This window comes from Pelecanus crispus, chromosome 11, assembly GCF_030463565.1.
Source record: "Pelecanus crispus isolate bPelCri1 chromosome 11, bPelCri1.pri, whole genome shotgun sequence".
Taxonomy (NCBI): domain Eukaryota; kingdom Metazoa; phylum Chordata; class Aves; order Pelecaniformes; family Pelecanidae; genus Pelecanus; species Pelecanus crispus.
In genome coordinates this window covers 29,245,604-29,270,831 of record NC_134653.1, presented here as the reverse complement: position 1 = coordinate 29,270,831, position 25,228 = coordinate 29,245,604, and the positions used below count along the sequence as shown (strand labels likewise).

Sequence of the window (25,228 nt, the reverse complement as noted above, 5' to 3'; positions counted from 1 at the left end):
CAAAGCTAGAGCTCAGGGCAGGAGGGACTGGCTCCCTGGTGTCTTAGTCCAGCTCCTGGCCAAATCCTTCCACAGCTCCAACGAGCCTGCAGCTCTAATTGATCAGCATTAGCTATTGCATCTCTGGCTGATGCATTCCCTCCAGTATGACGAGGGAAGGTGGTGGCAGGAAGGACAGGATGAACTAAGCTAAGTGACCCCACGTGAGTATTTTGGCCCCCCATCCCCTATCTGGAGATACAGCCAGTGCTGGGGTCGGTGGACAGCTGCACTGCTGCACACAGCAGAGCACTCACAGGAAAGACCACCGATTTCCGCAGAAAAAACACAAAGTAATTACAAGGGGTGGTACTGGATTGGACACAAAGCTAAGTAACTTTGAAACTGCAAAAAACAGTCACTGTGAAAGCATCCCATTGCTTCGGAAACTAGAAAAGATGGAATTAGGTAGATCTCTCCCCTGGAAACAGCAAGAGGTGTCTGAGCTGGAAGCTGACAGAACGAGCACTGCCCAAGGAGCCCGCACTCCCAGCCCTGTCTCCCGAATGCTGTGTCCCTCCCAGCCAGCACCTCGGGGTGCCTCGGCTCCAGTGCGGGCAGCCAGGCCCTGCCCAGCGAGATACAACACAGCGGGCCCCACCTGTGAGAAAGCTAAACACACAGCTCATTGAAAACCACCTCTGAAAACCCAGGGTTTTCAGAATAAGGGAATGAGCAAGCTTTTCCTAATCTCTTACTGCTAAATGGACAGACTCCTCAAGGAGACAAGACATGCCGTTGCTCTCCACCAGCACCATTCTCCACTTCCTCTGAGGAATCAGGTGTGGGAAAGCACTCAGCTTGAAGTGACCGTAAAAGGGAGAGAGAGGACAGAAAACAGGTTAAAAGCAAATGCGAGTTCAGCTGACTGCCTAGATGACTTGTTCTTTAATGAGGTTCCTCTTAATTAAGAGTCAGAAAACAGAAAAAAGGACAAACCTTATTCAAAATTTTTAGCGGTGACTTTGGCACAAAGGAAGCAAGTACTACTCAAGACGCGCCGATGAAACCCAGTTAAGAAGCACTGCTGACACACAGAAGGATGGGATGACTATGGAGGAAGGACTGGACAACCTTGCGTGCCACAGCAACAAGAATGGGGTGGTGAAAATCAGCAGTAAACTATGCAAAGACACACACTTCAAGACTACAAGGGCAGGGCATCATCATCTGGAAACGAGAAGGAGCTATCCAGTGAATTGATGCATTTCCAGCAGACAGACAAATGTGATTCCTGTTGGATGCAGAAGAGTTAATCAATTTACAGACCAATGCTGGTGTAACCACAGAGGGGCATCAACCCTAGAAATTATTTTCACCATCAGAGTGCCACAGCTCCAGAACAGCCCCACAGTAGGATAGTGAAGCAAACAAAACATTACTGTTAAAATGGCACATGGTTAGTTTATGAATCATGGTATTAGCGTTACAAGGCATGTGCAGTAACAGGAGACTGGATTCAATGCCTCAGGAGGCATCTTCCACTTCTCTTAGTCTAATCATAGATTCCCCTGGTAACTCTGAGCTTCTGCAGCTTTTCTGGTAGGGTATGAGGCCAGCAACAACCACTCATGGGCCAACGAATTACACTGGGAACATGGACATCCCATATTGTTGGAGCACACACCGCCTCAAAAACACACTGCCTCCATGAGTTGCGTTGCCATGGTGCTGCACAGCACAGGGACCATTTGCTCTTAGGCCACCCTCCCAAAAAGTCTTACACCACCAAGTCATTACATTGCCAATAATATCCCAGGCAGAAGTGGCTGCTGCAGGACGTGAATGAACTCATCAGCAAGACTCTCTATAAAAGCACATTCATAGATCATTTCCTTATGCTTCATTAATCCCAAGTGTGTCATGCTGAGAAATAAAACATAGCCCTTACTTCTCAAGGAACAGAGTAGGAAAAATGTCACCAGGACACTGCCAGGAGCTACCAGCCGCAACTCGCTGAGGTTTGCAGATGCAAACAGGCTGAAATACAGAGTAACAGGACAGGCAGAAGGAGGACTGGCTGGAAGGTTGGACACCTTGAAGAACTCAGAATAGCATGCAGATCTTTCCCGCCGCATGACTGGAAACACCCAGCCGCCCAGATCTTACAGAGACTCCAGGGACACAGTCTGCCAGAGATGCACGGGCTCCACAGACTGGCTGTTAGCATCTACTGAGCCTTGCTGCCCTAGCGCCTGGAAACAAGAGCAATCACCTAGTTCACTCCCCTGCTATGTTGTCGCTACTCCATAGGTTCCCATCATCCTTTCTGTACAAGCTGCCATCCCTGCCCTACTTTCCAAGCATCCTGGCTCCATCTCCCTCCCATCAAATGGCAACAGTGTTTTCCCATCCTCAGTCTATCCTCAGCTATACACTTAAACAAAATTCTTGTCAAAGCTAGAGACAACCCTGACCCTGGACTGCAGACTTGCGGCTCGCTCTGAGGGGATGCTGACTCTACACCTTGCTAATAGTTCCACGTATATTTTATCTGCAAGCCATGTCAAGCGTGGGCTGTTTCACATTCTTTCCCATGTCCTGCAGGATGCAAGGTCCTTAGCTGCAATCTTTGGCAACAAAACAACTGCAAGAAACAGACCAGATGCCTCTTAGGAAAGAGAGAAGCTCATCTTGGTCTGCAAGGGATTCTGCTCATCTGGAAGATGCAATAATTACTTTATTTATCCATCTCCCCAAATCTAGATCAGTTTCCAAGTTGGTATCTTAGAAACCAAGATGACACCCAAGCAAGTCTGGCCTGTGATTTGGTGCTTCTGTTGTCCACATGGCACTGAGATGGGAAAATTTAAGCTGAAGAAGCCATCTGCAAAGCTGCCTGCCCGCTAGAGGTGCTGGAGCAGCGTGGAATGCAAGTTCCTGCTTTTAGCACCTAGTACATTAAAAAAAAAAAATAAGAAGAGGTAATATGAGGAGCTTGGTGTGAAATCCATACTTCAGCCTACAATTTCTCTTGTACCAAAAAAATCCTTCTAAATAGCTCTTGTACTAGTGTATCCATTCGCCATTACAGTCATCAGGCCACACCACTGCTGTGTGCAGAGTACAAGACGCTTGATCAGGTGGAGGTTCCTCTGGCCACCCATGGATCACCAGCCTTAAGATGTGAATCCTACTCTGGTCACAAAGTTCCTCTCTGTATTCTTCCATCTCAGCCTTCTTACCCTCCTTGGATCAACATCTCTGGTAGCACTGGAGATTACTTTGGCAAAGACTCAGCTGACTTGACAGAGAAGGAAAAATCTTTGGTATCCCAAGATCATTTAGGAGGCCCTAGCGAGCAGACAGGATGCCACAGCTCAGCCCCAAAGCTTAAGCACCCGGAAGAGACTCCACTTCACTGTGAGGAATAAGAAAAGTCAGTGCACAGTGGTCACCATTAAAATGCCATTGACAACTCAGGAGCTGTGTCCACAGGAGCAGCGGATGAAAGACAAGGATGCTAGTGAGGAGTCCTATGCTCACTGTAATTACCTCTCTCCCTCAATACAGAGGAACTCACAATGGAGGAAGAGCACTGGGGATGCTGACGCAACCCAGACTCTCTCCCACTGCCACTTCATGCTATACTTGAGGACAGATGAGAAAAGGAGTATCTGGGGCTGGAGATAACAGGAATTCCTGCCCCAGAACACCGGCCTCTCCTGTTGGGCATTGAAGAGAAGGGAAGTGGGAGAGGAAGATGGAAAGTCAGACACAGAGCATGGCTTTGAAAGGCAAATGGCAGCCAGAGAAGTAAAATTCACACTAGAGGTTAGGGCAACAGGTTACTGAAACTGCCAGTGCTGCCCCTCTCTGCAGAGACTACAGATGGAGTTTCACCCTGGATACTATGTTCACCAAAAAGGCTGCTCTTTGTCACAATCCCTGCTCAAGCAAATTCCCAGAATTTTGTCTAAAAAATTAAGGTTGCTCTTGGGAAAAGAGGAACCTGGCAAGAGACCCCACACAGCACCTCCTGGTACGTTTCCATCATTTGCCAGGGGTAATTACAAAGGACGGCCCAGGAAGGAAAGGTTCTGACTCAGACTCCAAAATCATCACCTACCAAATATATTCTCTCTTTGTGCATTCCTCAACAGACAAAAATGAGGTTCGTAGATGGATGGGAGATGAAGCCTTCACAGTTCTAAATGTTTTAGTCAGCCTCTTTACTGCCAAGAAAGGAGAAAAACAGTGAGCAAATGTTTACCAGAAGATACCCAGGACAAAACCAAGTAGCATAACAGAGAACAAAGCTGTGCTCTCCTCACCCATGGAGCCTGCTATCACATTAGTTTGCTTGAGCTGTCACCCATCTGTTGTGGCCACTTAAGGAAGAAGGATCCAGAAACACACTGTCACTTCAAAACATCAGCATTCTGACTCATTCTTACAGCTATAATCATTGACTCCAAAGTAAAAGACAGCCTTCTGGTCAGGCAACTAGACTACATTCTGGAACAGCACATGAAGGATACAGCAGACCAGACCCAAGATGAGAACCCAGCAGACACAAGGGGAAATGGTCAGAGATAGCCTTTACTGCCTTATATAGTGTAAAGCACCCAAAATTGCACAAATTACATTAATTCACAAGCTTTCTTTCCTTAATGACGAATACATTTAGAACTGGGTAGAGACCTGTATAACATCAGCAAAATCATCATAAAAGTTACGTTCTACCTACGCAAATCACCAACTTTTTCCAATTCAGGCAACAAATTGGTAAAGTGAGAGGTAAAGCGTCAGACTAACTTTGGGACAGTCTTTGCAGCGCCTGAGCTGGAGCCCGGCAGGCAGTTAGAGCAGAAGTCAAAGGGACCTCCAGTCTCCCACTAGCATTAGCCAGTGCAGAATAAACCTCTGCGTTGTGATAGGGTCACAGCTGCACCATGGCTTCCAGCTTAGACTGAGGCAACATCACTGTTGACTGAACCTGGTCTTTCAGAATGACATACAAACACGCTGAAAGTTGAAACAGAGCAGAAGTGGTTCTGAAGCTCACCCGTGTGGTGGGAGAACCACGTCCCAGTCCCCTTCTCGGTGCGGACTGGAGAGCCTACCAGCATCCACCGTCTGACGCATGCTCTGCTGCAGTGCAGCCGGCTGGCTGAGCGCGCCTGTGAGCGGTCAGAGATGAGGGAAAGGGGTCTTGGGTGAGTTAGCTCATCCTTCAGCAATTGGGGAAGAGATGGCCAAATGTAACTAACCACCATTTTTTGACCCTAATCTCAAAAATGCTTCAAGAGAAAATATCTGGCACCTCCGGACAACACACCAAGCACATGAAGATAGGCACAGAAGTTCTCTTGTAACTGCAAAGAGATGCTAAGCACCGAGGGACGGACTTTATACAGTTTTATGAATAATCTGAAGTGTCCTCTCTCCATCGCAGTGGGAACCCTTAAGAGCTGTAGAGGCTGAAAAGCCAGCTCTCTACATGCAGCCTTGGCATTTGGGAATGTCATCTGCTTTGCAAAGGTTGACAGTCTGAGACTTCTGGTTAAACTCCACATCTCCTTGTTGTGAAGCGCTTGATAACTTGTGACTTGCCCTCAGTCCATTACCTTCTGCTTACCGAGTTGCAGAGCGCATTGTATCTCCCTGCAGAGCACTACAGCAGCTGGGCTATGTTATATTGTGTCTGTCTTGCTCAGTGTTAGATAGTACACTTAAAGAGAGCTTTCCATCTAAATCAGTGAAATGCAAACAGAAAATTTCTGTTGCTTCAGCAAAGAGGCCAACTCTAACATTCTGGCTTGGAAACACACATTTAGATACATTTTTTTTGCCTGTCAGCATGGTTATTTTGATGAGGTTTTGTTTTGCATGTGGATTAGATGAAAGAGACAATTAAGACTTGACTTTTTAATTGGTACTGGATGCATTTCAAACAACAGTAATACACTTTCTCAACAAGAACTGCATGTTCTCTTTCTCCACTATAACTTAACTCTGACAGAGAAGACATAAAAATATAGCCAAATAACAGCTGAAACGTGAGATCCTGCACTCAGAAGCTAGGAAAACTACTCTAATACAGAGTGTAGAGTGACTGAGTCAGCATACCAACTGAAAGTTATATTTAGGCTTAAATCCAACACAAGAAAAGAATTCTCTGCTGCACCAAAACTCTTTCCTTTTTTTATTTTTAAACAAAAATTTCTGGAATTACATGCTGAAAGCATCATTAAATCCAATGTTGTAAGATTGATAATGATATTAAGATTAATTTTCGAGTCCCAACTGATTTTGAGCCAGCAAAATGGTGAGACAATTTAAACCGCAAGTGAGTACCAGGAAAGGCTGAGGAACAAGAGCAAGTTGCTTCCTTTTGCAGCAGCGCTTGTTTCATTCTGGGATGGGGCAAAGCAACTACAGCAAGTATCAGCACTTGCAGCGAATTGCTAAGCCCATCTTGTCTCAACACTTCTGTACCAGTTTGTTGGGGTTTTTTTATGATGCTGAGTAGCACAGAGACAGACTACATTGAACACAGAGGCAGTTAGAACAAATGCTACAGAACTTTAATTAAGCTCTTTCTTCTAGCAAAAGAGCTGTGGTCTACCCAATGGCAGAGGCCTCACAAAAACAGCAGGAGACAATACGGAAAACCAAAGACGGCTCATCACCACACTGATGTAGGGGAAAAAACCAAAACCAAGTGACAGCTTCCATTTCCCCAGACTGCATTTCCTGGATTTGCTCAGGAAGAATTGGGGCAATTCTCCAGAAAGCAGCAAGTGCTTCAGAAGGGAGGCAAATGAAAGTGGTTCTGATCTCTGGAGGTTTGCCAGCGCTGTTCAGAGCATGTCCACCCCCTTTTTGTAAGCGCTCGTGGCTGAACACAGCTTTGCCATCTCCCAGTAGCTACATCAGCAAAACAGCCTGCACACCCTCTGGTCAGCTTCCACTGGAAACAAAACACATTAAGTTAAGCTTCACAGCAAGAGGAACTTTCCCTCAGTCCTGACCATGAGCTGAGAAGCCAGTGCATTCCCCAAGCATAGCCAAGGACGATGTCAACATCTCCATCTCCCCCACCAAGGACCCAGAGTTTACACCTCCCCCTTCTCCCTGTGTGGAGAATCCCAGGTCCTGTTCCTCCAGGCGGGCCCCTCTGTCCCTGTCACAGACCAGTGGATCCCTCACATCTCTGCATCTCCCCAAGACCCGCCCCACACTGGCAGCAGAGATGGGGGATGTCGTTTGTGCTTTGCTAGATGCACCTGCTGTTGTTCTCTGCAAAAGCCCTTACATAAATATTAGAGGAAGCCAGATGCAAGGCTTCATCCTCCCACCCCTCTTGCCCACTGGGTGCTCTGTCACGCTAACAGAAGTGTTATCAATGCTCACTGCTCTGTAATGCAAAGCACGCCACAGGCACTTTCGCCTCACAAACCTATTCTGCCTCACACATTTGCCCTAATTTGTGTAAAGGAGGAGATTCGCAACGCTAATTAGAAAGCTAGGACTGTTTTGTTTTCTCCAGTTCACCTTATCTTCTTCATTCAGCTTCTGAAGACTCAGCTATTAAGAAAAATTAAGTAATTCATCAAGCCCTTTTCAATTACCTGCTGTTGATAACATCAGACTACAATTAGCATCTACAAATGAACCAGGTGCCAACTGCCAAGCAGAAACAGAAGCTAATTTACAGCATGGGGCAGCCTGCAAGAGCTGAGATTCAGGGGCTGCCAGCAAACACATATTTTGTTATACCAGCAACAGCCCTGTTCTGCCACTCCCAGGCAGCTGAGAACACATCCTTAATGACAGCTGGAACATCAGCAGCACAAATGCCGCATCCCACGGTGGAGACGGAAACACATCTTTGGTCGCTTCCACATCTGGTGCTGTGAAGAAGCAGGAACGGACTTCACTTTGATGTAATACAGTCCTTCCCAGCCTGCCAGCAGGATGCCAATGTCTTTCCTCAGAAGAACATGAGACTCCTACACTCCATTATTTTAATGTGTACATTCTGAAAACAAACTTAGTTAGGATTTGATCCATGTGTCTCCCAACTTACAAGGCAGCAATATATTGACATACCCAGCTGACAAGCTCCCAAAGAAATGGCCAGGTAATAAACCACATCACTTCTCGCCTTAGTGCAAGACTTACTTTTATTTCTGACACCTGAATGGCTCTTCAAATACACTTTAGCTTTTCATCTCCCTTCTGCCATGAGCTTTCTGGTGCCTTTTTGAGCAGGTTAATAATTCAGCATGGGATACATTACATCGGCACACCATCTGCCAAGTGCCTGTTTAATCTATGAAGACAGTCTGGTGAAACTGGGATAACTAAGAAGATAGCACACAGCAAACCTCCTGCATCCTGGCAGCAGCTCTGATAGTGACTGCATTCCCTGACAAATTCTGGTCCGTGTCAGGGCCTTACCTAGATTGGAGGAGGCCCTGCCTTCAGCAGCTCGGTCCTGCAGGCTCTCAGCGATGTGCAATTGTTCTTCATGGTACTGCTTAGCCCTCTCCAGGTCCTGCATACATCTAGCTGCGTGGCCCAAGCCAGCATAAGCTCGCATCTCAATGGCCTTCTCAGCCAGCTCCTGGGCCAACTCCAACACATAGTTGTGGTAGGACATGGCTTTGTCGAAGTTTCTCCGGTAGTGGTAAGCACTGCCTAGGTTGCTGTAGGCTCGAGCTTCCTCCCGCTTGTTCCCCAGCTCCTTGGCGATCTTAAGATGTTGTTCATGGCACTGCACCGCATTTTCAAAATCCCCCATTGCAATGTACACTGCTCCCATGTTGCCCAGCTCCCGTGCCTCAGAGAGCTCATCTTTGGACTGCTTTGCAAGGAGGACACACTGCTTGTGGCTAGCCAGTGCATTTGGGTAGTCCCCAATGGCTGTGTACACATGGCCCAGACTGCTCAGTGCTGAGGACGCTGCCTGCAGGGATAAGAGGAAAAAAAGTAAGTACAAGTACTTGTGGAAACAAGTCAGATGGCCCCAGTCCTAGAAATCAAAGCCACAAAAGGACATTCTGGAGAAAGAATGTGACTAGCAGCTAGAAAACCTGCTCTCTGCAGTTCTTCTACACCCCTCAGGGCAGCTCAGGCAGAGGCAGCAGGAATGGGGTTGACTTGGGAAAACAGGGCTAAGACTACCTAGGATTACTTTCTCTGAAGTGTACAGTGTGTCTGTAGAGGGGAAGGTAGAGGGGAGCGTACCTGGTAGAGGGGAAGGACGGCACTGCAAAGATGCAGAGACCACTGAGGAATCACTGCAGAAAACTGCACTCCAGGACCAGCCTGAGCTGTCTCACAGAGCAGCGCTTCCCCATAGGCAGCCACACCTCAGGTCACCTCTCATGACTACTTTAACATCTACATCAAGTCCTGCTAACACAGCAAACAATCCTGTGTACAGCAGCTCTTAAGAAAGCAGACAAATAATGATATTCACCTGCAGAGAACATTGCAAACAAATGCTTGCCCTGTTCCACCCTCCACCCAGTAAGCTCACGTCAAAGCAACAGGCTCCTGAGATCCTGCAGGCTGATGCAACAGAACACGTAACTTGACATAACCATGCTCTGGTTATGGACCTGCAGGGACTCTGCAGACTCTTCCTTCCAGGCTAAACAGCCGTTGAATACCTGCTGCTGGAAAAATTACACGCTTGCAGCCAGCACTCAGCTGGGAGAAGGGAGATGCCTCTGCTGCTTATCTTGCAATACCAGTAGGCCAGTGTGCAGTCACCAACACCTTCACGTACTTCTGCTGGGCCAATCGCACCCCGCTCTGAAGAGCGCAGTTCTTACTGTGCAGCAACAGGGTCCTTCTAGCACAACATCATTTGTTATTGAGACCCAAACAACCTTGGGACTGCAGCACAGACAACAGTATTTCAGCAGCTGGAGCCTCTGTTCCTCGGGGACATCTTAAATAAATATAGCTATTTGAAAACCTGAGTTCTTGCCACTGAGAAACAGCTGTATTTAACAAGACAAATTATCTGAGAATCAGATTCTTTTGCCCACTGCATCTACCAGGATGCAGGCCTTCCTTCCACCTGGCAGAGCCAGAGCGTACGCAGCTGGACAGCAGGGCAAGGAGCCAAGAGCAGGGATGTATTCCTTCTGTCTAATGCATATCTGCTGCCTCAGCATGGCTGTTCTCTCCAAAGCCCTGACCCTGAGTCCTCCACGGTCCCTGCATGTGCATTTCCTTGGCTATTCAGCTGCTGCTGCAACCCAATTCCACAACAGCCATCTTTTCCAAACCTCCAGAAAGGAGGGGTGAGTGACTGCACAGAGATCAGTCTCGCCCCTCCCTAGCACTCTAGCTCAGGAAAGATCCAGTCCACCCTTCCACCCCAGGTGGTGACACAGCATCTCAGGACACTTGTCTTTGCTGTTTGAAATGGCGTAACTCCATGCTACCAACGAAGAGGCGGCCTCACCCTTTTCTGATCCTCGGCTGAGCGCACCCAGTGCATCCTTAGGCTGGCGTCCCTGTTCATGCAGCGGATTCCGAGCTCCCCAGTCACCTGTTCAAATTTCCTATTTCCTAACAGGCAAGATCTTTGCACTGAGTGGTGTGACGGGGGGAAGAGCAGCTCAACCGTACCACCAGGCTGCAAGCAGGTGGGGCCCCTTCAGCTGTTCCAGTGTTGGGAAGAAAGGCATGCTGCCTCTGGTCTTGCTTTCTGAGCTCAACCACTGGAGCAACCTGTGCAGCATACTTCCATTTTATTTTGCTACTCTCCTCTTGCTATGACTTGGATGGCCCTCCAACATAGCTGATACTGGTGCTGTTTGTTTAAGGAGCGAGCACACTTTACTTTTCTTGGTGTAATATCATTAGGCACAACACCAAAAGCTCTCCCATGAAATGGGATTCCATATGGTAAGTGTAACAGGTACAACTGAAAGCACCTCACAGGTCATGCCAACCAGCTATCTCCAATTTGAACACCACGGAGCTGGAGAAAGGCTTCAGTGTGATACCACTGATAAATACACCAGCCCAACCCCCAGGGGAATGCAAGACAAGCTGTAAAAAGTGAGTTTCTTGCTCTGCACGCATGAGATGTGACTCAGACCACAACTCCGCAGCAAGGTTCAGGCAAGCAAGAGGACCTCCAGGGTTAAACTCACCTACAACTTTGTAGATTCAAGCCCACCTCTTTTAACTGTTTTAAGCAGCTGCCTCTTCTGCGCTACAAGCACACAGAAACGCACGCTGGCATCAAGGTTGAAAGGAAAACACTTACATTAAGCAGCTCGAATAACTAAGCAATGGTGGTGGCTCCCCATCAGTGCCCAGAGTGGCCACGGTGAACCTCTCCAACCCATGCAGCACCAGACCAGGAAGTCCTGCCACGTTTTCCCTGCAAAGACATACATCTGCCCCCAGGGGCTACACGAAATAGAGAGCTTTCCCTCACCCTGGGCATTCCCTCTGGACACTGGCCTTGCCTTGCTAAACTGGTATGTTCCTGCTTGGCTCCCACCTGCAGATTAGCTATGCCCCACAGATGCAGGATTTTAATTCCTTTCTCCAAGGCAAATGATTAACTTCTTCCTGGCCATGCTATCTAGAGATCAGATATAAAAAGAAAGTGGATCAGCAAATCTCTTCTACCGCAGGAGAGCTGGCTCAGCACCTCTCAACTAGAACCACATTTTACTATTGAAATTGCATCCCTGAAGAAATGAGCCCTTCATGACTTTCAAAAACAGTGGCACAAGAAACCTTCCTAAAGATTATTTTTACTAAAATTACATGAAGATTGGAAGAGTAATGCTAAATCGGGAAGATCTGCGGGCCAGAGCAGGAGGCAGAGAGCACAGGTGATAAATTATTTTTGTGATCAGCAGCATTAACAGGAGTAGTATTTCCACACTGAAGAACTGTAAACACGCTGTGCTGATTCAAATTAATAGGGAAACCATCTTTTCTGATACAAGAACCTGAGGTGGCAGATTAGCTATTAAACACAATTTATAGGTCATAAGATAGAGAAGTTATAAGGAAGCTCTCCCTTAGCCAGCTCCGTAAATAGCCAAGCTGCATTTGCTCTCCCTGAGGCATCCTTTCAAGCAGCTTAATTATAATGGAAGAACTATCAGAATTCAAGACGTCTTAAAACTTTTTCACTTAGTGCTGCAGACGAACTTCATTCGACGCAAGGGACAATGCAAGAACAGCAGTGGCAGAGCCGGTAGGAAGCCCTGCAGCATCCCTGCAAGGCCATAGTGCCACTCCACACGACAGCAGGACAGGAAAGCCTTGAGCTCAGTCTCACAGATGGCAAGAGAAGCGCTGATTTCATCTTGCCAATACATGCTATAATGAACTAGAAGTAAGTCGTTTTTGCTGCTGTAATTACCACAGACTGGAGAGGGGAGCAGCTAGCAGGAACTCTTCAGTGACGTACAGCCTAGTGACAGGCTGGGGATACAGCTACTGAACACGCTGCCACATGGTCAAATGGTTTCTTGGGCTTGGGAGGTGTTTCTCCAACAGCAAGCACCACAGGTGGTGTGAAAACCAGCTAAACCCTCCAGAAATAAATGATTGACATTTCTGCAGAAGCACAGGCACTCATGAAAGGAGAAATCGCCCCTGTTGGGATGAGGAAGCCAACACTAGTTCATGCTGGTAGCACCAGAGACGCAGGGTCTCAGGCTAGACAGACACGCTTCCTGCAGGATGGCAAGGTGGAAAGGACAGGCGCTTCATGCACAGGCACTTAGCTCAGAACATCAGGGACCAAAGCTATATTCACTCCAAAAATTACCTCTGCAGGACACCCTGCAGAGCACTGGTGCCTTCACTTCACTCCTATCTCCTGCAACTCCTCCTCCCGCAGGAAAACACGTCACCTGCTAGACCTGGAGGAAAGGCTCTTATCTAAAAGAGGGTCTAAGGGGGCCTGTTTTGAGGCCGCTACAAAACCAACATGAAATTTTTTGCTCTGAATTTTAATCCATTTTTACACAAATCTTCATGAAGATTAATATATACATAGTATTGAGTCATTTGCAATCTCACTAGGAGAAAAAAAAACAAGAGACACATGCAGACATCTTGCACAAGCCCAGACCAAAACACTGTGTGGGGCCCGTTACAGGCTTCAAGGCGCATTGGAGATGCACTGTTGCATGGAACAAACCAGTAGGCCATTTTGGGCAAAGTTAAAACCCGGCAACCGCAATCAGAACTGATTCAGCAACCCAAATTCATTCTGGAAGACAGGCCACTACCACTAGCAGCACTTCTGACATAACCAGGAAGAGAATGGAAACATCTTACTGGAAAACAAGGAGTCAGTGAAAACTGGTGTCTCCTGGGGCTGCTAAAAAAAACCAAAAAACAAAAAAACCCAAACCAAAAACGTGGACATTTATGCATGCAGATTGCTGAATAAGATGAGCTATGGCAAAGAGCCATCTAGACAGACACTCAGATGATGTTAATGGGCTATGGCTAGGGAACAGAGGCATAAACGGAAAGCAGCAGATCTCAGACTTTCTGTGCACAAGAGAAACTTGCCAGATGCAGAAACTGCTCATACTGTACATGGGAAGAAATCTTCAGGAGGTCTCCTAGACTGGGAAGCGGATCACAGGAAGTGAAATTTCTGTAGCTGGAAATGTTTATTCTCAGGGCTCCTAATCCCTTTGCCCAACAGCATTTCCAGGCTCACAGTTAAAGACCTAGAATGAAGGGTACAAGCTTGGCAACCATTCTCAGGGCATGCAAAAAGACTTGGCTTACACAACTGAGTGCCCAGGGCTGGATCGCCCAAACCAGGATGTGGGAAGAGGGTAAGAGAAGCCGAAAAGAAAAATAAGTAGGAGGAGACAAAAAGAGAAATGGAAAATGAAGGGTAAAGTGCTGACAAGAAATAGCCCAACTTGATTAGAAAGATGAGGCTGTTTCCAGAGGCTGGGCTGTTGCTCACACAGACAGCTAGGCAAAGGCCACGTCTACCCTCTGACACGACCTTCACACCAACGCTCCCCATGTGTTTTTTTTCTGCAGCAGCTTCTACTGTTAACTGATCTGAGTGCTCTGAGAGAAGCACTTCTCTGCCACCCTGGAGTCTGCATGAGCAGAGCCTATGGCTCTTCTGGCTTCCCCAGGGCTGCTTGCCTGCAGCATCTCTCCTCCAACAAGATAAGTATCAGTACTCTTTATGTGCTCCTGGGGGCAATCAGTGGAAAGACTGTGAAGCTTGACATCAAAGCAGTGTTTAGGAACAATTTGGTGATTACATCTGCTGGGGGACACCAATGACTCACTTCAGGGGGTTAGTAATAGGATTCCAGAAGATAAATTCATCACTGTATACTTAATAAAATCCTCCGCATAATAGGATCCATTGGGAACTCTAAGTGGCTCACACATTGGGCCAACAGGGTAGGGATATTCCCATACGCACCAGCATAAGAGTCAAAACGTTGCAGTGAGAGTACAAGGTTGACGCTAGCTGTGCATCCAAAATAGACTCCAGCTGTTCTAGCACAAACCTCTGCTTGATGGCAGGGTGACGGGAGACTACAGCTTCATACCAGTCAGGTTTTGCATCAACAAACAAAGAAAATCAATGCTTCATATATCTGACAAAGACAAATTTTACAGTAGGGATTGCTTACACCTCCAATTATGCAATTTATCACTTTAATAGAAAGCAGATTCTTCTGCCACTGAGCTGAGGCACAAAAGGGAGTTCTGAAAAAGGTTTCTAATTGCTGTCTTTTTCTTGGGAGCAACAGCGAGCTTAGGCTTTTCAGCTGAATAAGGTAAAGAGTCTGATGTTAAGCAGATGTGCACCACAGAATGACAACTAATAGGGAACTGGTGACTTGGAGAGATGTGTTTCTTAGATATTTCACCCTTGCCAGAGAATGGTCATTTCCCAATTATGTTACATTTAAACAATTCTTAAATGATTGCACAGCCTCCTTAAATGAAAACACTGTACAATAATTCTAAAACGGGCAAGGTGAAAATGCTCTGCCTGGTATCTCATTATAAGGTAGCCTTAATCCCCAAACACAGACACCAGTTAGGACTGATCAGAGATTGAGCTTTCACAGCCAAGGTGGGGAAATAACTGGCAAGGACTAAGCATTTGTGAAATTCAAAGCCTGACTGCAGCATGCTTTTGCATGCTGCTTCTCTCCACTTCCATTCTCCCCCTGGGCGTGGGGCAACAGTACTGCCTGATCCTACACGATGCAGTGGAGCTGTATCCAAAAGATCAGTCATGCATACTCATAACATCTGTACTCAGGACAGTCAGCAGTATGCTGTTTTAGAGAACCAGCATACCTCCTCATATGCATGCTCTTGCTCCTGAATGCAAGCAAAGGTTTTCATTGAGTGTATTTTGGGGGTGGTGAGGGGAAGGCAGTGTCAACAGATTGTTTCTTCGCACACACACAGAGAAATACTTAAATCTGAAAGCACTAACAGGATGAGTTCTGCTGGCTTCACCATAAAGAGTGAAGTCTCACCATATCTTACATCAGTGTAACTTTTCTGTGTAGGAAGCAGAGAGGTTAGCTTACAGTAATGCAACACCATGTAAGCATTTAAGCTCTTTCTGTATGTAAGCTCTATTTGTTTTATAGGTATGGACTATGTAACTGCTGTGCACACAGGCAGGACAGTAGCATAACAGGGGATGAGTACTTTCAGGACCTACCAAAATGATCCAGTGGCTGTAAACTGCACTTTATCTCCACTTCTATTAAGCCCCTTTATCATTTCCTCAGAATCCACCAGTATTCCACAACTAGCCTTGGAGATCTACTGATTTATGTATTAATGCAAGTTTCACACCCAAATACAGTAGGTGCCCCATCAACACTCAAAGTTGCCCTTCCCTCCTCCCTCAGAGGCGAGGCTGATGTGCCAGTACCACATCCAGCTTTATCCTTTGTGTGGCATGCTTTTGAAAATAAGAAAGGAAGCAGGAGGCAATATTCTTCACCTGTACATTATCTGTACACAGAAAGAAGGAACATACTGCTTTTAGGTAATTATTTCTTGAGAAAAATAAAGAACAAAATAAAACACTGGAATCAATATCCCTGTTAAATCCAATTTATTTGTAGAAGGTCTCAGTCTTTTACATAGAAACTACCAAAAAACTAAACCCCAAAGAAGCCAAAGCCATGGAACAGAAGCGCTAGTATCTGAATATCTGGAAGGAACTTTGTAACTACTGCTAACTGAAAGGGAATAACCAGGAATTGACACAATAGAAAAACTCAAAATATACAGCAGGAAGACAGAGCTCCAGTCCCCTCTTCATTAATGGATTAAATCCATAGTTCCACACGTGTCAAGGACTTGCTGCTCATGACAGAGGCTGCCATGGGTTGTCCTTACAATCCACTCCCAGCCCTCTATTTCCTTACTTGTTCAGGGAAATGACAATGTTCTAGAGGACTAATCATTCTTCCTGTTTCATGGTAAAAGAATCATGCAAATTATGCGAATCTGGGCAAATCTGAACAGCACCATGGCTCAATCATCAGGTTATGCGTAGTTGGTTATCTTCCTGAAACCAAAGGCTTCAAAGGGAACACTGACTTCCAGCTGCTCATTTGGAGGTCAAAATAACACTGCTCCAGTAGAAAATCCATTTACTCGATCTCCTCCATTATCATGTAGGAGCTAGGTGTCCAGTTCTGCCTAGGAAACTTGTAAAACCAAACCTGAGTTACAGCCTGAACAGAACTGCAAACATTCTTGACCAAGTTAGCAGGGTTTTGCTGGAAAGCAAAAGCAGCGACTAGTCCACACTGATACCCATTTCTTAAGAGTAAAACTGCTTGTCACTCATACTGAAAAGGCTGTTCAGGTTCACTGCACAAGCTGGTGCAACACCACTCACTGTGTGAAGGCTGGGTACCCAGGAGGAACATGCTGCTTTCCTGGGGTGGGCTCTGCCGCACTGAATTCCCATTCCACAAAGAAAAGGAAGTCACACAAAACACACCAGCCCAGGAATGCTACAAAGTAGACCTCAGCTCAAGTCTAAGCATCACCTGGGGCTCACATATCTTTATCCCCAAGGAGCCAAAATTTGGTAGCTTTCTGGACATAGTCTAAAAGGCTCCTGTGTGAAATCACTTTAGGAAGAATGGCTGACTTGACATTTTTAGTGATGATGTAAGAAAAGCAGCTCTCATTTAAAACCACAAGCTTCTCTGAGATGGTGACACTGAGGACTGATTCATGCCCTGGTCAAAGTCTGGAAGAATAAGCCAGCACATTACAAACTTGGATCTCACAGAACCCAGAGAAGCTCTTTGTGCAGGCAAAGAAATCTCTAACTCCTACAGAGGTGTGCTGACCTGTGCCAATCCTAACACTACTCTTACTCATAAAGCTGGATACCACTTCACTGGAATCTCAAGACGTGAAAGCCTTGGCTGAGGCGGCCCTTCCAAAAAACCAAAGAGTGCTGCTCCCTGAGTTGCAGCTCTTACACAAGTTTTCTGCTTCATTTCTTTTACTGCAATCGGGTACAGGCCTCAGTAGAGTGCTAGGTTTTGCAGATACTGTGAGAGGTAAGTAAAACCAGAAGACTGCATTTCTTTCAGTTAAAATCTGTGCGCTGTGGAGGTCAAGTGGGGACATTTAAAGGAGATCCTCAGGAAGTATTACATTTCCCTTTTGAGTCGCAAGTCCAAACAAAACAAAGCATATGGCTTTTTAGCACATTCCCAAATTTCCTGCACTGGTCAGATTTCCCTTTGTTCTGCTTAATCCTATCACATTTGAACTGGACAAACCTATATGAATCCAGTCAAGCTGACTTTCTCTAAAAAGAGCTGCTAAAGACAGAAAGAGAAAGGCAAATAATTTATGCCGTCTTATACAAATCCAACTACTTGATGCTCAAGCGCTATGGTTGGTCACATCACTGAACTCATTCTCTCACCCGCGCAGGTAACTCAGTCTAAGATGTAATGCAGCGCTAGTGCCCTAGAAGACCCAGAATCCTCAAATGAACTCATATGGCAAGTGTTTTCCTAGCAGCTGGTACTCGACCTTCCTCCAAGAAAGCAAGCCTTCCTCCAGGGTATGAAGGAGTTTGCCCCAGGTCCCTAATAAAGCAAGGCTACCGACTGCAGCGAGAGGCTGAAATCAATGAGGCAAAGGATAGCACTGCACTTTTTAATGAAGGTTTCAATGTGTACCTACATCACAGGTCAGATTTTTGAGTCCCAGTGGTTAATCAGAGGCCCCTCAAAGATCAGCTGTTTGAAGTCTAAGTACACATGGGAACAATATGAATTGGAACGTGTATGTCTGTAACTTTGTATGCCCAGGGCCAAACATCTGGGCCAGAAAAAGACTGAACTTAAGTGAATTGAACAATGCTGCAAAAAGGGTCCAGGAAGACATTCTGCAGACTGAGTCAAATCTCTCACAAGTTCTCATTAAGCTGAAATCACAACAGCTGAAGAACTTAAGACTTCAAGGGCAGTAGGGGTAAAAATAAAGCTTCTGTCCTATTAGGAGATCTGGAAAACCAATCTGCCCTACTCTAAACTAACTCTGTACTGGCTGCTTCACACCCCTTCCTCAGCAGCCCTCCGCAGAGGGATTCAAGCACACCTGTGCTACCCTGATCTGCTCAGCCAGGTCCTCCTAGCAAGTGGCCAGTACTGAAGTTTCAGTTCTACAAATCAGATCACCTTCAAGTCTAGTACAAAATCAGCAATGATTCTGGAAGACATGGACCAGGATCTGCAAACACCTCCTCAAAAAGCTGGGAAAGTATTAGCAACAGTCTCCTGGTAAAGCAAGCAAACTCTTTGGTCCTGAAGATGACAACAACTGCTGTTGGTGTAAAGGGCATATGTCTTAAAAAACCCACTCAAACCACAGTTAGTCTGAACACAGCAACGATCAGGCACACGTGCTGGGCTGCCCTGCAGAGCCCCATCCTCCTTCGGCTCAGCCTCCTGGCTGATCCCTGTAAATCTTGCTGGGCCCCTCCACCACTTCAGCTGCCAGTCAGGAAACTTCTACCAATCCAGCCAACGGTGCATCTGGACCTTACCCACTTCTGACAGCACAGTACTGGGGGACTGAGGGCTGAAGCTGCACACTAGGCAGTGAGTGACTCTTGGCAGCTTCCCCCTCAGTAATAATGAAAATACATATTAAAACCAGCTTGAGATCAGCAAGAAGGCTCTGTGATGCTAGGCTTCGTGCAAGGGCTCAGACTAGACAACTTTCAGAGGAAAAGCGACCTTTTCTTTCTGCAAGTATCCAGTCCATGAGCTGCAAGGGCCTGAGCTTTTTACCGGTTTCTGCAGGTAATTTTCCACCGAGTTCCTAGGAACTGACACTGGTCTTTCAACTCTTTGGAGAGCAGGGATTGGGAGCAGTCTTTTGCTTGAGTGGTTAGCGGCCTGATCAACCATTCTGTTGTTTGTAAATCCTGTGTAAAGTGTCATGGGATTTGTAAAGCTGTTTCTCACGCAGAGGCTGAATCAAAACCCAGCTTGTTTCAAGTTCTTGAAAGTACCTCCAGGACTCAAAAGATCCCCTAAAAGAACCCCAGAGAAAAACAGAAGGCATAATGGAGAAACAAGAGTGAAGAGGTAATCCCATGCACTAAAAATGTTTATGAATATAGATGTGCCACAGTCACCCATTTATCTTCTCGACGCTTGATCTTTTTGATAAGATACTGGGGGCTTTTTGACACAAGAATAGGAGGACACTCCTGCGAAATTACCATCTCTGCAATACATATGCACAGCGCTTATGCAATGGGCTGTAGTCTCTTGATGTTCTTGTGGTAACAGTAACAAAGAGACACTAATTTCTTAACAAAAGCTCTCATGTCATTTCCAATCTCTTCTCTTGAAAAAGCTCAAGAAGTGAAAGCTATTTTCTGTTTAACAGACTAGCAGTGGTCACACCCTGAACTTGCCATTCATGCACTGCTATTAGCAGTGGCTGCATTAACCACTAATATAGATTATCAATTAGCAAAGCCCTCCTCGGCCTGTTCCTTACTTGTGGAACTCCAGTCAGATGTGATAAAGCTGTAAGGAATAAGGTATATTCTCCTCTTAGTCTTTCCTGTTCATGTCGCTAGAAGCAGCAGATAATCCACCTCCAGCAGACAACTACGATATAAATTATTTTGAAGCAGTGGCTTCACCACAGAAGAGGACAAGGGACAGAAAAGCAGAGAAACACACACCTTCTCCACTCATTTTCTGGAGAGCTCTGTCACTTACTGCAGCAAGTACTACTTTCCTACTTTTGCTTCCACAGCCTGTTTCTGACATCTTAGTGTTTTCATGCATAACAAATTGCTTTAGCCTGAAGACACTTTCCAGTTCTCATTTGCGAGGTATTTATATCCTGTCCTCATTTTCCAGACTGTTTGCAAACATAACAAGATAACTGCAGTCACAAGATCTTCAGATTTTTCCTTTCTGAAAAATTTGGCAGCCCCAGGGACAGGCCACCTCTTCATATGGTTGAGTCCCACGCAAATGCCACAGGCAGAGAAACTGCGGTGGGCTCCCTCAAGCTGCAGTTAATGAATTAATTTGATTCTTAGCACTCCATCTGAGACTGATGATAATGAAGCACAAACAGGGAAGCAAGTGACTAGGTGATGATCACTTCAGGATTTTCAGTGAGAAAGAGACAAAGTTGGCCCTGTGAGAAACTACATTTTAAAACACCTGAAAGCTACTTGAATGCAATGGAAAAGATCACTGCTATGAACGATAACCCATGCAAAGCTAAATTCTGCACAGGATAGGAGCAGCATTCAGCCCACTGCTGTGCACCCAAGTAACTAATGATATATGAGCAGAAGCGTAAACAGAAGGGGGTTCTTGGCAGCAGTTAAGATACCGCTCAGGAAGAACAGGCAGATACAAAAAGAGCTTGTTTCACTATGCAGTATGAAAGGTCTGGGTGTGCCTTCTGTTTTCCCAAAGATGTGCTACAGAAATCAGAGCCTAATAGAAATGCGGTTTTGCAAGCACATGTTAGCTAACCAGAAGAGTCTTTACCTCACTGCATACCTTTCTCAAATTCTCTTAAGAACTATCAACAATTGTAAGAAAAATCACACACATGTGCAAAGGTTCATTCACATTAACCTTGGGCTGTGACTGAGAGGTGGAACGGGGTGGTAACAGACCAGCCCATCCCACAAGGCATGTGAGACAGGCAGGCTACGGGACTCTAGCCAGCCTTCAACGAGCTGGTATCTCATGAAGTCTTCCATGATGGCATGAACCATGCCAAGCCAAGAGAAGGTACAGCATGGTGTACTGCCACGCAATAGAAGCCAGACGGCTCGGATGTGACTGCAGGGACTAAATCAGTAATGAACAGCCTTCCACCACCTTCTACGCAACATCTCTCTAGCCTGTACAGGTAAGGGACAGGGAGGTTCACCACCCTCTCTGGAAGCAAGGGGCCAATGTTTCTGGCTGCTTTATTGTCCCCACAGCCCCTTTTTAGTGGATTATGCTCTTTTCCAGTTGTTCTCCTGGCCTTCTCTACACAAATACAGGATGTGGCATGTGTACCAAGACACTTTTGTCAACAGTTCACTACATCACATAGCCATAGAGACAGAAGTGCCACGTAACTCATCAGCAGAGTCTGAATCAGCCCCAACCCACACTTACGAGCAGCATCACAAAACTGAACATTTATATCAAAAATGCACTGGACTGATCACAAGCAATATGGACACTGAAGAACAACAAATTAATTGAGAAAACGTTCCATACCACAGAAATACCATTCTTTGCTTCCTGAACGTACAGAGCAGTACAGAGATGAGTGCACTTCTGTTTGCTATATGCTAGCTAGTCCAGGCTTTTGGTACAGGCATGGAAGCTGTTACCAGTATCAACTCAGAAAAATACTTTTTCCAGAACCTCATCACACAGTCTGAACAGTTCCTGCTCACACGTACACTTAGCAGCCACAGATGTCTCCCGGGGCCTGGCATATACCAGGATGCCAGCTGTGCCCGCCCTGAAGGGAAAAGACAGACCCCTGCATGCTCCAAAAATGCAACGCACAAGCTCCTCTCTCTCAGGGACCAAGCAGCTGCAATGGGACCAAGGAAGCTGTTCACAGCTGGAAGAGCAACTCTCTGTGAAGCTACTTGGCTTGCTCCAGGGTGAACTGCAGTGACAGAGTCGGGCAACAGCAGAGCAGCACCACTGACTCTGCAAGGATGCGGCACAGCGAAGCCACGTGCCAGACGTGCAGGCTGCTTGCATCCCGGCTGCGAGGTCAGGCACTGGCACTGTGATGAGGCAAAGCTTGTGCTCGCTATTGAGCATGAGCTCTACTCCAGCTTCATCTGAGTGACAGGCTGCAGCAGTGCGAACCTGGGGGAAGTCTACACAGCTGTGGAAGGACTCTGGATGCCTGACAAGGTAACCAGGAGAGGAACCTGGCCCACAGCTAATCAGCTGCACATGTTCTGATGAGCTCACTCCACACTGACATGCCCTATGATGGTTTCTCCAGAGAGGAAGGATTGCACGGATTCATGCTTCCAGCCAAATCTGCAGCACAACTACAAGCACAGGGACCCTTGCATTTGAAGCACAAACAGTTGTAATTTCATCTCTGGCAGGAGCCCTGTGGCTGACAGCACAGTCCAAATGCAGAAATCATTCTGGGCCAGGAAGGGATGCAGGCAGGCAGCCAGGGAGGTACTCCACGTTTCAGACAAGCTCTCATGCCATTCATTCAGAAAGAAGTTCAGCTAGGGGCACACACACCTTGCTCAAGCATGAGCCAGACCTGACGCCACCCCAACACGTTTGCTCGGAGCCGTTCAGCTTGCAGTGCCACGGGTGACTGGTTTATGGCATCAGTAGCACCCTGGCCTTTGCACATCCATCCCAGAGCAGGGCAGCTCAGAGCACCGCAGGCGAGGTTCAGAGCACACCGAAGGGCCCCACAGGTCCTATTTTAGGAAGAATGAAGACAGAGTCGCTCCTGAAGGACAGCTGTGCCACTTCTAACTCAGACTGTGTTCCAGTCTTTTTCCTTATCTAACTCAGCAGAATAGATATTTCTAAAATGATTGGCAAGGAACATGAAAAAAAAAAATTTCTTTTGCCCTGTACCATAATGCACAAAAGGACTTCAGGCAAAAGGCTAAATACTTACAGCTTTGCTATTTACTGAAGATGTGGCTTGTACAGACAAAGCACGGCAGGAAGGACACCTGGAAAGCATTTCCCCTTCCCTTCAGGAAGGGGCAGAAAACCTTGGCTTTACAGAATTTACAGATTTCAGTAGAAAGGAATGATCTATCTTGCCTTCTGCATCTCCTTCTGGAAATAAGAAAGTGAAATTTGATCTTTAACTTGCACAGCCTGACAGTAAGTAGCTGTAGTTTACAAAATGTAGGAGCTTTATGCTGTGTTTCATTGCTGGCTCAGGCATGCTTTAAAAGGGACTGGGAAAAACTACCAGAATTGCAAACCTAAATAACCACCAGCGGCTGAGCTGCACACCAAGTATGTTCAGACAGTTGCAGAATCTGCAAATTACCAGCTGAATCCAGACACTGATTATGTCTGTCACAGCAATCATATTTCACTAACGCTCCTCCTCCAGAGATGCACAGCAGCCCCTTATCCCTGACAGCCTTCCATCGTGACAGTCCTCTGATGCCAGCAAAGGCCTGTCATCGCAGTCAGCTCCATGGCAATGCTCTCTCTGCTGTAGAAAGTGTAGCACCTAACCAGCTTCTTGAGTCTCCTGGGCTTCAAGCCCATGGCTTCTCTTTACAATGGGAATTCCTGCATTCTGATGTTTCCCCTACCACACAAGAACGTTCACAGATATGCAAGACCAAGGTGACACAGAAAACCCATGAAAGGCTGCTTAATAAGCACCTTTCTTCTATGCCACCTAACCACCCAGTTCTAATTATCATCTTCATCATCCCCTTTTCCTGCAGTCAACCTTTATGAAAAAAAATCTGCTGAAACTGCACCAAACATGAACTCTGCCTTACACTTGCAATCATTTTAAAAAAACATCTTGAGACAGTAAAATCTAGTTCATCAGTCTGGTTACTGAGCACATCCACCTGCTGCAGATGATTCTCAGAGCCACATATGGTCGTGGAGATATCCAAGTGCAGCAGCCAGTGGCCATAGAAAAAAGTGGACAGTAACAAGAGGGCATTGAGCCCTAGCCAGTTCTGCATCTTTTCCTTCCAGAAATAGCTGCTTCTAGAGGGGAGGTAGGGGGAAATCCCTTCCAAACTGGGCCAAGAATGACTGCTGCAAGCTGTCGAGCATCCCGAGTCAACACAGGGGTAAACTGGCACTGACAAAGTCCATCAGTCCATCCTCTGCTGTCCTCCAGGCCCCACCGCCCTTCCCGCAGTCACGCTCCCTGAGAAAAGGGGCAGCAGGAAACAGACTTCAGCTGCATCTTCATCCCAGCCCCAGGGAGAGTTCAGGGGCTCAAACAATCATCTTCCTCACCCGATGCCTTCTGTTCAGTCCCGCCTAGCCAAGAGGGATGCTGCATCTTTAATGACAGGCCCAGTTCAGCTCCAAACGTGCCGGCCGGCCAGCCAACGCGCAGGAGCTGCCAGCACCCAGTGGCTTTCTGGCAACATCATCCTTCCCAAAGGATCAGCGCTGGCAATGCACTTTCACACAAGCATTAATTTTATTATGGTTAGTTTATGATTTTGCCTTACTGCCCTGCTATTTTTGAACGTGGGGCTGTAATAGAAGGCGTCTGACAGCCCAGGAGAGAGGGGAGCTATTACATTGCAGAGTCCCTGCGGTATCAGTGGCCTCTGCAAGACAGGATTCAAGCACAGCCTATATGAGGATTTGGACACTGAACCCGAGGAGGGGCTCCACAGCTTTCCTTTCTCTTTCCATTTCTGCTTGTCCGTCCTCACAGTTTCAAAACACTCCCTCAAGTAGTACTTTTCTAAATGAAATGCTTCAGAAGGAACACAGGTCCTTCCAAATGGTCATCAAAAAGGGCCACTCCAACCCGTCCTGAGAGATCGCCCACCATTAGCTCTACCTTGGCACTCTGGCCTTACAGAATCTGTAATACAAGACAGTTCTGCACACCTGCAGAGCAGCTAGAAACAAAGAGAAACAGGGACACAGGAGAGCAGCGG

General features: G+C 46.6%; 1 protein-coding gene across 1 annotated transcript in view; it reads right to left on the bottom strand.

Moving 5' to 3' along the window:
• The window catches only part of TTC28 (tetratricopeptide repeat domain 28), a 202,933-nt gene that overhangs the window by 43,541 nt on the left and 134,164 nt on the right, over nt 1-25,228 (bottom strand). The window contains exon 6 of the mRNA XM_075718953.1: nt 8,449-8,956. Within this exon, the coding sequence (XP_075575068.1) occupies nt 8,449-8,956 (508 nt within the window). The remainder of the gene's footprint in view (nt 1-8,448; nt 8,957-25,228) is intronic.